Genomic DNA, 13083 nt, shown 5'->3' on the forward strand with positions numbered 1-13083 from the left:
CTGTGGCTCTTTTCAGGCCTTGAAAGAAAGCATTTTAACTCTTCTCCATAGATAAGAAGTTACTTTCAAGCACACTTTGAGCTAAATACAATTAATTTAGTATTAACTCCACTGACATATGTGGGCACTTACAGATTAAGGGGGAGTGAGGGGTTGGAATGGAGTGACAAGGCCACGTCTTGAAAAGTTTACATTCTCAGTTGCTATGTGTGAGAATTCAAAGGAAGAGACAAAGGTAGCAAATGATGGAATTATAGTTTACTTGGTTTTTCACATTTAGTACCTAACTCCACACACCAGCAAAAAACAGTTATTGGGATTTACACCTACGGTTACTGCATACTTACTGGGTGCTTTGATCCAAATATGTGATAATCCTGTCTTGCTCTTCCTCCAAACGTTTGTTGACATGATGAAGATATTCTGGAACCTGACAGAATGGGTTAAACAAAGACAGTGGAACTATCCAATGGCTGCATATGACATGCCTTTCTTGCGAACCAAATCTGAAGATTGGACATACAACTCATACCACTAATACTATGTTTCCTGTAAGCCATTATCAGTGAGACAGAAAATATCATGGGATGTACCATTTCACTCTTGAAAGTTAGGAGGTATACAATCTCATAGCCACCATAAGCAACAGAGCAACAAAATACCTCTCTTTCTTGCATTAGCCTCTGTCCTTCTGCTGCATACAGCCGATTAGTCTCTTCCAAAAATCTATGCTCAAAAGAATCCTGATAAATCTGGGGGGGACAAACAGAAGTAAATTGTTTTTGAAAGAGGCTCCTATAGTTACTTTTATACAGGCTTAAATAATGAACTGTGCCTTACTTACCTGCAAATCTGAAAGCATGCTCAGAAGGCTGCGGAGCAAGCTCCTGTCAATAGCCTCACCATTTCTTTCTCTTTCAATCAACAGAAGAATGCCATCAATGGTCTTGTTCTGAACTTTTTGATCACTAATTATATGAGTCCTGAACAACTCTAGCCCCATATCCCTGAAGAAAAAGCAACAATCTTTAAACACACCAAAATGAAGCAGAGTCCACAGGCTTAGTTAGAATTATACCAGAAACCTTGGCATATGTTCATTTTATTCCAAGTGGGTAGCCACCTAAATAAAAGCTGTCAGACTTGGCTGGACACTATTTTCTGAACATTGTATGTGAGAATGACTTATAGTTTTTCAGGTACCTATGGCATGAACCCTCTAACAAAGTAATGGTTGTCTTAGAGGAATACTATTTTCATCTGGCCCTCTGCTATTTGTCTCTAAATTGTATCCAGAGAGAAAAAGGTAAAGGTGGGCAAGCAAGATATTTACACCTCACATATAGAGTTCAGAAATTCTTCATGTCTGACCACCAATCGGTAACTGTTACTTATTATAAGATCCTGTCAGATTTCATATGGACTAAACAGATGTACATAGCAAACACATGTTAGAACACTCAAGAGCACCATGTTAGTTATGAATTATTATAAAACCTGAGATTTATATCCACACAGTAACACTTGAGTACATTTATGCATACGAATTATGTATAATTATATGTATGGAAATGTTAGTAAACACAACACACTGGGTACTCTTTCAAACAGAAGACAAAAGCTTAGGAAAAAAATAAGTATTTCAGTCTAAATTAGTATTTGAAAATGCTGAAAACTACTTAATTAGCTCAGGAGGCCCTGTTGATTCTCAATATGCATTACTGGGCATTAATTAAAACTGAACACTATTTGATCTCTTAACTATTATGTAACCTAAAATAAGCATACGAAAACTAACCATGCAAGAAAGTTTCTCCGTTCACAGAGAAATGTGCATCCATTAGTCAAGACGTAAGTGAAAAAAAACTACTAATCTATATATTTGACAGAGCATTCAGAAGTCTAAAAATATCAATACTACTATTTTCCATTCTTACCAAATTGATGGCAGCATTGAATTTTGAAGTACATAGGTTCGATCCAGGAACAAAAAGATACTTCTAATCATTATCTATAATAAGAAAGAAACAAGCTATCAGCTCTGCATTAAATTAAGCACTATGTCTATCATATATAGGCACGTAAGAGCTTATTTTTGTGCCCTAATCCTACACATGTTTACTGAGAAAGAAATGCTATCTGTTTCAATGGAACATACATTCAAATGTGCATGCTTACAATAGCCAGGTTATAAAGTCCAACATCCTAGCAGACCTTAGCAACCACTTTATCATTAATGAAGTGCGTTTTTCATTATTGGTCTTCCCATGTGCCAAGCTTCAACAACCAAAATAAATCAACTCACTGGTAACTACTACTATGAAACTCTGCCCAGATACTCCCAAAATCTGGGCCAGAGTACCTCCAATAGCCTTTCTCATTTTGGCTAATATTCATTAAATATGGTTTTAACTGCTGAGGGTTTTTTGAATTCATTTTATATGCAGTACCTTGATGGGTTTTTATTAGGTTTTTGTTTTGTTTTTTATGTGTGTGTGTGTGGGCACATATGTGTGAGTGTGTACCTGGAAGTCATGGAGATCTCTGGTGACTGACCCCTACTGAGGGTCTGGAGGATATTCAGGGAAGTGGCTGAATAAAACCTGCTCCCCCCTCTGGTATTCCAAGGAGGTCTCCCATACAAGTACTTGTCAGAGTCAATCCTGTTTAGCTTCTGAGAGCTGACGAGATTGGGCTTGTCTGGGCTGGGCGATCCAGGTAAGGGCTTGATGGGTTTTTATCGTGCAGCTCTTTATATTGTTATTATCCAACCCAAGGCTCGGTGATGGAACAAATAGGAAATAGAAATAAACTGCATACAAGGAAGGATATCTCCTTGTATATAATGTAATGACACAACACAATGAGCTAAGCGTAAACTAAGAAATAGTCTTCCAGAGGTGCAAATCAGACAAAATTGCCAGAATCCAGAAAAGAAGAAAGAAAAAAATTATATTCTAAATATGATTAACTATTTCTGACCTCACAACTAGCAAAAAGGTTATGTTTGTATAAATATCAGATTGAGTGACTGATTTTAATATCTTTTAAGATGTTATCTGGGAATTTTGGTATTTGTGTTCTGTTTTGTAATGGCCAATGGCTATACACAACAAAATTTTGACTTGACTACAAGACAATATCCGCTTGTAGGTTATTTATAAGACAAAAATTATTTTCAGGCATTGTGGACACACACACACACACACACACACACAGAGGGTCAGATCCAAAGATCCTGTTGCACATTTATGGATCGCCCAATCCCTGCTACTACAGGACTCTGGGTGATGTACACAATTTAATAAAACCATCAAGGCCATAGGATAAAATGCATAATCAATACTAATACAGTAAATCTAAAAAGAATGATGAAATTTCACAGTCCCCTATTTCGGACTGTGGCCACCTTGTAGATGGGGGGGGGGGGGGAGGGAAAAGAGCATCCTGGAGGGGTGAAGAGTGTATTTGTATTCACTCAGGTGTGAACATTGCCAATCCTCCTTCCCCACATCTACCTGCACTTCCTGAAAAACTGTTTTAGGATTCAGGACTTTCTAGGCAACTTTTTAGGGAGCTGAAGGTAGTGGCCTTTGTAGTCTTTCAGCTGAAAATAAACCTTACCATCTGTCTGCAATGGTCTTGCCAACATTTGTCTATTTTCTTGAGAAAAAGAACACTGTCCAATGAATCCATGAGGAAGCAGTTAAGAATGTTGTTAACAAATTATGATGAATAAAACCAAAAGGTTAATGACACCACAGTTCTATACTAGTGTTACCTCTAAACTGAGTTAGTCTGAGCTAGCTCATAGATTTTTAGCCTCCAGCTCGCCTATTTTTGTCTTAGCTCAGGAAAAATGGCCCCAGAGCACACTAATTTATGCAGTAGCTCATAACTTTAATGCCAGTAGCTCACAAAGTAGAATTTTTGCTCACAAGGCTCTGCAACTTAAAGGGAGCATTGCTCTATACCATTCTTAATTTTGAAAAAACTCTAAAATCCAAGTTAAATTTTAAAGTGTTTGTATGTTTTAATTTTGGATATGGCTCCTAAGCCCAATTGTCCACCTAAAGTAAGCTAAAAGCACAGACACCCAAAGTGATACCTGATCCCCAATGTAATACAAGAGAGTACAGCTACATTATAAATCAGCCTTTCAAGTCAGATGATCAAGTTCATTATCAACATCCACAACTTGTTTTGTGACCTGGTGATGTCACAAGTATGCACAGAGTCTTGCACGCACCCAAGATTTTTCTGACACTTTCCTTTCCAAAGTTCTAGACATCAAATTGCCCCCTTAAGCTTAAAACAAGCAAGCAAAAAACCCTCTAAGGGACTGATAAAGGAACAACTTAGAGCAAGGGAAGAAAAAAAATGTGACATGCGTATATCTCTAGACTGTAGTCATCAGAAGAACAGCAACAGTTCAAGAGATTCTTTAGGAAATATAAAGACCTATTTAAAAACTTGACTACTACTTCTGCACCATTCCCCACAATAAAAACTTCCAGCCTCTAAAATTCAAGTATAAACACAGAATATGTCAAAATCTGCAGTGGATATGGAGTGAAATTTTCCTGGGGGAATATAAAAGCTTAGTTATGATTAGAACCCCATTTTTAATTTCAGGGTTATAAATAAGCTTATTATATACAAGCTTATAAATAAGCTTGTATATAAATAAGTATCACCACAGAACATAAGATACTTCTCTTGTTAAAACACTCTATGAGAATTAAATTTAATATCATTCCTTCTCAAAGATTTCAGGTTTTCACAGCTGGTAACATCATTAGGGTTTGTAGAATCTTTCGGGCTCAAGTGCCGTGTTCTACTGGAGAAAGTTTTCCTTCCAGACGTTTTGTTCTCAGCTGCGGAGAACATCCTCAATGCACAGCAGCCAAGAAGGTCAGAGCGCCTGCTCCAGCTACAACGCCACTGAGGATGTTCTCCGCAGCTGAGAACGAAACGTCTGAAAGGAAAACTTTCTCCAGTAGAACACGGCACTTGAGCCTGAAAGATTCTACAAACCCTAATAATTCCTTCTGTCACCAACTCCTGTTCAAATGTCTGTACTACTACTTCTGTTCCTTCCAAACTAGCATGCAATGAGTAGGCTCCTGCACTGTTACTTTGCAAAGAGCCACAGCTTCATTACACAGTGTTGGCACAAATAATGATGCTGACTGCTTCCTAATCTATTATATTATCAGAATGCTGTTTACAGGACTCCAAAGCTGGAGAAAAAAAGGTAAAATTTGTTTCTGTCACATTAATGATTTACTAATCAAAAGGATATTCTCTGAACTGATGAATCTGTGCTTTGATGTGGTCTTCACAAATCTGTCTTAATTGTTTGTACAAATTTGCAGAAATCTTGTAGGAGCAGAGATTTTCAACAGCCTAAAAGAACAAAAAGAGAGTCAGAGACATAGATTTTGGGGGGGGGGGGGGGTTGGGGTGTCCAAATTTTAAAACATATGCACAGCACAACTGGCTTTGATCCATGTGTGTGATTTTGGAATCACATCTCTAATATAAATCTGCTTATTTATGTGATATTTTAAAGAAGAACGAAAGTCTAAAATATTTCTTCCTAGATATTTTTGGAACACCTGGGTCTCTCTATTAGAACAGCTAGCATTTTTAATTCAACAATTAGCTTTTACATCATCACCTCTAAAAATACAAATTCAACACAAGGCAGTAGTGAACAACATCATTTCCAACTATACAGCACATCATTTGTCATTGGGGATAATTCTGAAGATTCTAAACACATAATCAACTATGAAAATCAATGATCATATAGGTTTGCTTGGAGAAATACACATGGTTTGCTTTCTATGGCAAAGAGTATGGTTTACAAGTTGTATTCCTTTTTGTTCAAGGTGATTTGTGTTCAAAGAAGAACCACAGCAATAGAACAAATTCACTGATGTTCTCCTACCAGCATTTGCTTCATTCTCCTTTTCAGCTGCAGGGGACATAGTTTATGAGGGCGAGACAGCTTTCTCAATAACTCAAAGAGACTTAACTAGGACACCAGAAAAATATTTCTAATGATACTGCCATCCTCTGGAAATAATGCATATTGGTCTATAGCACATGTTCTGCATGGGTACAACAGGAAGAAGAAAACATGAAGGGTGGAAAAATGCCAGATGTATAATCCTTCCTTTAGCAATGGCTTTTCTAACCCAGCTCAGTTAGCAGTCATTACTCTGTCACATGTGATGGTCTTCAATTAGTTGATCCATTCCATGGTACAGAGACCTTATTATACGTGGACACAGGAAGGATTCTGGAAATTTGTATCAATCAGCTACATTGTCACTTTGAAGCTACAATCAGCAAAAAGCAATTGCTAGGAGCTCCTCCTATAGAGTCCCAGGAAGAGCTGATGTGGGGATGACACTGGTTGAAGATGTGAGCTTCCATACAGACTCCCCTAGAGCTCAGTGGTTTTTCCCCCGAAGGGGTCTTGCCCTATCCAATCAAGACTAAAGATTGTTCCAAATGTACCCAAGAGGCAGACTCACTCAGCATCGTTCCCAAATTCTTTCATGATGTCTTGCAAACTGGGTGCTTTAAAAAGCAGATGCTGTTTCAAATCACTTGTGGTATTTGGCTACCATCTGCTCAATGTTATACATTTAAATAGGATACCAACTATAGTATTTTGGATTGATTCAGATAAGTTAAAAGATCAAGAATTAGAACAGCCTGAAGCCCCTTTCCCTCACTGGGCACAAAAGTGTGGAACAGAGAGAAACATTGAATAACCCTACGGCAATACCGACATGAAGCACGTAGAAAGGGAGAATAACAAAAAAAATCCCAAGATTAGGAAATGAGGGCTATTCAGACCAGAAATGCTGGTACTTCCAACCCAACTCTATGCTTTGTCTAGCATGGATTTCCTGGAGATTGTAGTTCAAGCACAACTGGCACCACTTAACTCTTGCATGACAACTACAAGCTACCAAGGTACAGTACAGGCTCAGTACAGAAGCTAAGAAGATTAGCCACAAAGCCCCTAATTTAATTTTTACCTCATTCACAATTTATCAACCTCATCTGCAATACAGAGATAATAATGATCTACCGAGAATGCCTGTATAGGGCTTTGAATACTTGAAGTGCACTACAGAAAACACTAAGAAAAGTCTAAGTACATAGAACTGCATTTGCTTCCATTAATCCAATTATGCTTTTAACTGCTGAAATTCAGTTTGGGAGGGGCACGGAACTACCTTTTTTTAATTTGAAGTTAACGTTCGTTCAGTTCTTATATCAAGCAGCATGTACCTTAAAAGACACCATACAATCAACTTACTTATAATAAGAATGACTTAACAGAGTTCTCAAAAGTACTGTGCAGACCCATCTGAGAGGGGGGACTGAGCACATGGGCTGGGAGAAAGCAGGCTGGAACAAACAGCTGTGCCTCAAAGCTATATAATAAGAATGACAAAAGTGAGAGATTCAAAATGCCTGCTGCTTTTTCATCATGATTTATCTATTTTTCACTGGTACAGGGAGTAGCATGATAACAAACTTACTGCTGTTCAAAACAGGACAAGAATAATTTTTGAGGTGTGTGGAAGAAAAGAACCTTTCTGTTGCGGTTTAGATAATGGTGCCCAAAGAGGCACATTTGGAACTAGCTAGATTCATTTACCAGGCAGCTGCTCTTAAGCAGAACTGGTTTATTTAGCATTCACATCACCAGCAATTTATATGACTATTTTTAACCCAAGGTGTTTATTTTTAGATTCAAACAAATAGTCTCAATAGAAACAACCACCACTCAGCTTTTAGAATCTGTCATACCAGCACAGTTTTAGTTTTGTTCACAGGGGGTCCATAAAGCCTTGTCCATAAGAGGTTGATGGACTTCCAGAGAATGCACATAAGGGCAGCTGATCCCTAGATGTTCGAATGAGTTGAATGAATAAATGCCGTTTACTCTGAAGTACATGTCCTAGATGTTCGAATGAGTTGAATGAATAAATGCCGTTTACTCTGAAGTACATGTCGTTTCCATGACAATGCCAAACATTCTTTTGGTAAGCAGCATGCCAAAGGAGTAATGCTCCAAAACCTAGTCTACTGTAATTGCTGCATATGAGCAAATATGCACAATAAATTAAAGTTACTAGCTACTCCCTTAGAATTGGGTTTTAAGTGGAGAGGAGACTGTGGGCAGCAACCATGAGACGTTTGTATATGGCACTCACCATTCTATTTCTCATCACTTTTTCCAGAGCGAAAATTTAATTAAATTTAATTTTTAATTTTTTTCTGAAGGGACTCCAAAGAAAGAAAAAGACAAGAGTTTAAGAGTATCTCTTTGGCTGCAAAGCTTGGGCAGCAAAGTAAAGTCTCAGAGCCATGGTCTACCCTGATTAAGGTTCCACCAACATCCAATCTGGGGACTGCAGAATCTGGTCTTTATCTTAAACAGGAGCCATAACAGACAGACATGTTCAAAACTGGGGAATCATAGCCACATGATGAAAAGCAAGCTCTGTGTTTTATGCAAACTTTAACCAGGACTACAACAGTAGAATAAAATGCACAATACCTAGGCCTCATTTGAAATTTGAACACTGAAACAGCAATAAAGCTTTGATTTTTTTTGTCCAACCTTTGTTCTATTTTAGGAAATGAATTACACTGCTTCCTATAACAATACTAATTTAAGAAATAATTCCAGTTCTGTTATATCACATAAGCAACAAGCTCCTTTAAATACAAGAATTTCCTATTAATCATTTTCAAAATCCATACCCTGAAATCTCACACAGCTACATTTGAACCACAGGTGCTATGGAAATATCCTAAAGTCAGAAGGCCCTGGATAAGTCTGTCCTTCAAAAAACATTTGCAACACACTGCATAGAAACTGAATCAAAAATCTTCATACAATGTCCTCAAGAGTAAAAACAATGCAAAGATGAAAAGCAACTCCTCAGACATATGCTTAATTCAATTATAAAATCTTAAATACGGGTCTGTGGATTAGATCAATTCTCAGGAAACCTTTCCCAACTCATTCCCAAACTGTTCCCAACTGTATGTTTAACTACAGGAATAGATTAAAAAAATAAATGAGCTCAAAACCATGCAGTATTTTTATAGTGTTCTTTTGGTCAAATACAAAGAACATAAAATTTAATACCAAGCTAAAAATGGTTCAGGGCTGCTGTTCGAGCAAATATATACAACATCAAAACACAAAAAAGAAGCATTGTTAGACCAGTCACTCAAGACAGCATGAGCCTGCAGTAACAGGGGTGGCCAACGGTAGCTCTCCAGATGTTTTTTCCTACAACTCCCATCAGCCCTAGCCATTGGCCATGCTGGCTGGGGCTGATGGGAGCTGTAGTGAAAAAACATCTGGAGAGCTACCGTTGGCCACGCCTGTGCTATAACATCATGGATCTGTTTCATTAAATTAATTCCATGTTTAGTTTTCTGAGGGCCCTTTAAGGCAAGGGAAACCTGTAAGTTCTCAGGTGGATGAGAGCGAAATTAAAATATTTAAGTCCACTAATGTTGATAACAACAAATCATCAGTTCAACTCCAAAAATGGAAAGTTAAAGGACACCAACACTAAAGTTATAAATTAATATCTTGGGGCTAGGAATTACAAATGCACTACATCAAAATTGTTCTTTGATTTCCTAAGTATTCTTTATGCTAATGCTGAGCAAATCCAAGAAGCTTGAATATTCAAGATTGATACTTAGTATTTCAAACATGTTTTTTTGTTTTACTTGGTATAGACAAAGATCACAAATGGAAAAAAGCCCCATACCAGTAAATAAAGACTATGACCCATTGGCAATTAACACTGTAATTTGGATTCCAATTTCAGTAACTTTCCTATTTTTTTTAAATCATGCCTACCTTTAACTTTGCATACATAAATAGAGTAGCAAATTGATCTCCACTTATTTTTAATTTTTAAAAGAAAAATTATAAATATACAAAGTGTGCTGGACAGACAGCCATGTTATTCTATTGCAGCAAAAGCAAGAGCAGCCTTGTTGCACCTTAGAGCTATAACAGCTTTATGGAGAAGATGATGATATTGGATTTATATCCCGCCCTCCACTCCAAAGAGTCTCAGAGCAGCTCACAATCTCCTTTACCTTCCTCCCCCACAACAGACACCCTGTGAGGTGGGTGGGGCTGGAGGGGGCTCTCACATCAGCTTAGGGTGACCATAATGTCTGAAGGCCAGCCAGGGACACCTTTGGGGGGGGGAAGGTAGGGGTGTGCGCGCGCGAAGCGCGTGCCGCTGCCGGAAACAGGAAGTGACGTCATTTCCGGTGATGTCACTTCCGGTGATGTCATGCCACCGCCGGAAACAGGAAGTGATATCACTTCCTGTGACATCATTTCCCCCGTGCCACCTGCCAGAAACAGGAAGTGACGTCACTTCCGGTGATGTCATGCCACCGCCGGAAACAGGAAGTGACATCACTTCCTGTGACATCATTTCCCCCAAATGCCACTGCCAGAAACAGGAAGTGACTTCACAGCACTTCCTGTGACGTCCCCAAAAATCCCCCAAATATCACTGCCGGAAACACCAAGATTATTTATAGAGAGGGAAAGGGGGAAATAAAGTTAAATAAAACTCTTTTTTTACTTTTTTCAACGTGAGAAGACTAGAGAGAACGGGTTCCACGCTGAGAAGCCAGACAGATTCCAGTGAGATTCCAGGGGAAGTTCTCCAAGAGAGTTATGCCTACACTATTAGTACAGTGTAATGAAGCAGAATTACAGAAATCCTGACTGTCATTTGGAATAAAAAGAGAGCCATCTCTTAGAACGGGATGGTGGTGCAAATGTAAAAAGGAGCTCCTTTGATGTATCACTACTGCATTTTTACATGCAAAACTGGTATGAACCTCTCTCTGGGTCCACACTACTTACATACAACTCTCTATCACAGATCTGTAGGAAAAACAGTATGCTAAGACACTAGGGTCAGGTTCCCTGCATAAGAACATAAGAGAAGCCACGTTGGATCAGGCCAGTGGCCCCTCCAGTCCAACACTCTGTGTCACATAAGAACATAAGAGAAGCCATGTTGGATCAGGCCAGTGGAGGGAGGGAGCTCCCTCCAAGTGGGAGAAAAAATCAAGAAGGTAGGCTGGAAATGGGGCCTGCAAACCAGAGCAGGCACGTTCTACCACACTCTCCATTCTCTGCATGGTTCTGCCTAGAGTCACATGTCTTTACAGGTCTCTCATGTAAAAATAATTCCGTCATGCTTCCAAGCACATAGTGCCACATTTAGCTTGTGATAGGTGCTCTTGAGATTAGTGCCCTTTAGATTGTTTTAGAAATGCTCTTTAGTTTAGGCTTCTTTCTTTCCTTTCAACTGCAACCTGAATGTGAACTGAATCTACTTTAATAAATGTAATCTTTATTTTGTAATATTCTTCTTGGGAGATTTATTTTCTTCACTCAATATCACACTTCTGTGACTGGACGAACTCTGCTGTATTAACCAAATATCACAATAATAACACCCAATGAGGCTGATGGGCAGTAGATTCAAGACAGACAAAGGAAGCAGTTTTTTTTAACTCAACAGGTGATTTAAATGTAGAATTCATGACCAGAGGATGTAGCAATGCCCACAAGCATAGATAGCTTTAAAAGGGGAGCAGTTAAATTATAAAGGCTAGGTCTATCAGTGGCTACTAGCCATCATGGCTGAAGAGCACCTCCATGTTCAGAGGCAGTAAACCTCTGCATCCCAGAGCCAGGAGGCAACTATCAGGGGAAGGCCTCAGCCTCTGTGCTCTGTCATTGGACCTCCAGAGGAACTGGTGGGCCACTGTGTGAGGCAGGATGCTGGACTAGATGGACCACTGAGCTATGGCCTCTTTCCAAATTCAATTAATTTGAGTATATTAAAAATTGTACTTGTACAAAAAAAACTGTACAAATTGTAAGAATATCAGAACTGATGACAGTAAATAAAAGAAGCCACTTCAGTCGACCATCATCCCCTCCAGCCATTAAAGAATTATGGAAATTTTAATTTCAAAACACAAACACCATTGCTTGCCTCTGCATAGCAACCCTTTCTAAATAGTCTCCTGATCCCCATCCAAGTAAAAACTGGGATAACCCTGCTTAGCTTCATGAAATCTAATAAGACCAGGCTAGCCTATCTACACAGGTCAGAAATATGAGGACTTTAAGAAACTGGTCAACATCAGCCCAAAAGCTGTTAAGACTGGTACTGCACAAATGACAACATTCTAACAGTCACATTCACTCAAAACGACTGCTTATAAATGAAATCTCAACCCTTTTATACAAAAGAGAGACCTGGGAATATAAGATTTCATTAAAAGGCACTTTTTTGCGACAAGTTAAGATATTTTACCATGCAAGTATTGATTCAGTTGAGGATTGTGTGGCAAAAATATGAGCTAGCTCTACAAAATGCAAAATACACACACTGGGGTCAGTTCCATTATAGGGCATCTGACCTCTCTAAGGACCTGCTCCATTTTTTGGAGAGTGCTGCATGACATAAAGCACAGGTCATTTGTCTGTCTTCCTCTCCTCTTCAAAGTCCATCCATTTGCAGTTTCCCTCACTTGCTAAAATTTAAAAGGAATGTCCATCTGGGAAACCCAAGAAGCCTCCCAGTCTCCAGAATCTACCTTACATCAGATGGCAAAGTTATAAATATCAAAACATTCCGTATCTAGCAGAACTCAAAACAGACAAGCTGCATGCTGTCTGTTCTGCTTAAAATACCACAATGCATTTGATAAGCAGCATTTATTTCAATTCCAGGAGATGCATGATCAAAATGCAAGCTTCAAGCCCCCACAGTGCATGCACATTGAGAATTACCAGTCCCAACACACTATTTATTTGCTGTTTTCAGCCTACTATCACATCTGAGCCTGGCTTAATGGAAATAACTTGTTTCATCTACATCCAAGCTCATGAGGAGACAACTAATGGGACAAATGAAGTCTATTTGCACTCAGTTCAGAACAGATAAATGAAAGCAGATACAGTGG

At 38.8% G+C, this 13083-nt stretch overlaps 1 protein-coding gene across 1 annotated transcript in view; it reads right to left on the reverse strand.

Moving 5' to 3' along the window:
- LOC132590548 (cullin-4B-like) overlaps window positions 1-13083 on the reverse strand; it is a gene marked incomplete at its 3' end in the record, with an annotated part of 36342 nt that overhangs the window by 15006 nt on the left and 8253 nt on the right. Inside the window, exons 4-9 of the mRNA XM_060263472.1 lie at window positions 5291-5409; window positions 3625-3679; window positions 1938-2011; window positions 845-1007; window positions 663-752; window positions 348-430 (exon numbers count right to left, since the gene is read on the reverse strand). Coding sequence (XP_060119455.1) covers window positions 348-430; window positions 663-752; window positions 845-1007; window positions 1938-2011; window positions 3625-3679; window positions 5291-5409 — 584 coding nt within the window. The remainder of the gene's footprint in view (window positions 1-347; window positions 431-662; window positions 753-844; window positions 1008-1937; window positions 2012-3624; window positions 3680-5290; window positions 5410-13083) is intronic.

This window comes from Heteronotia binoei, unplaced genomic scaffold (assembly GCF_032191835.1).
Source record: "Heteronotia binoei isolate CCM8104 ecotype False Entrance Well unplaced genomic scaffold, APGP_CSIRO_Hbin_v1 ptg000283l, whole genome shotgun sequence".
NCBI lineage: Eukaryota > Metazoa > Chordata > Lepidosauria > Squamata > Gekkonidae > Heteronotia > Heteronotia binoei.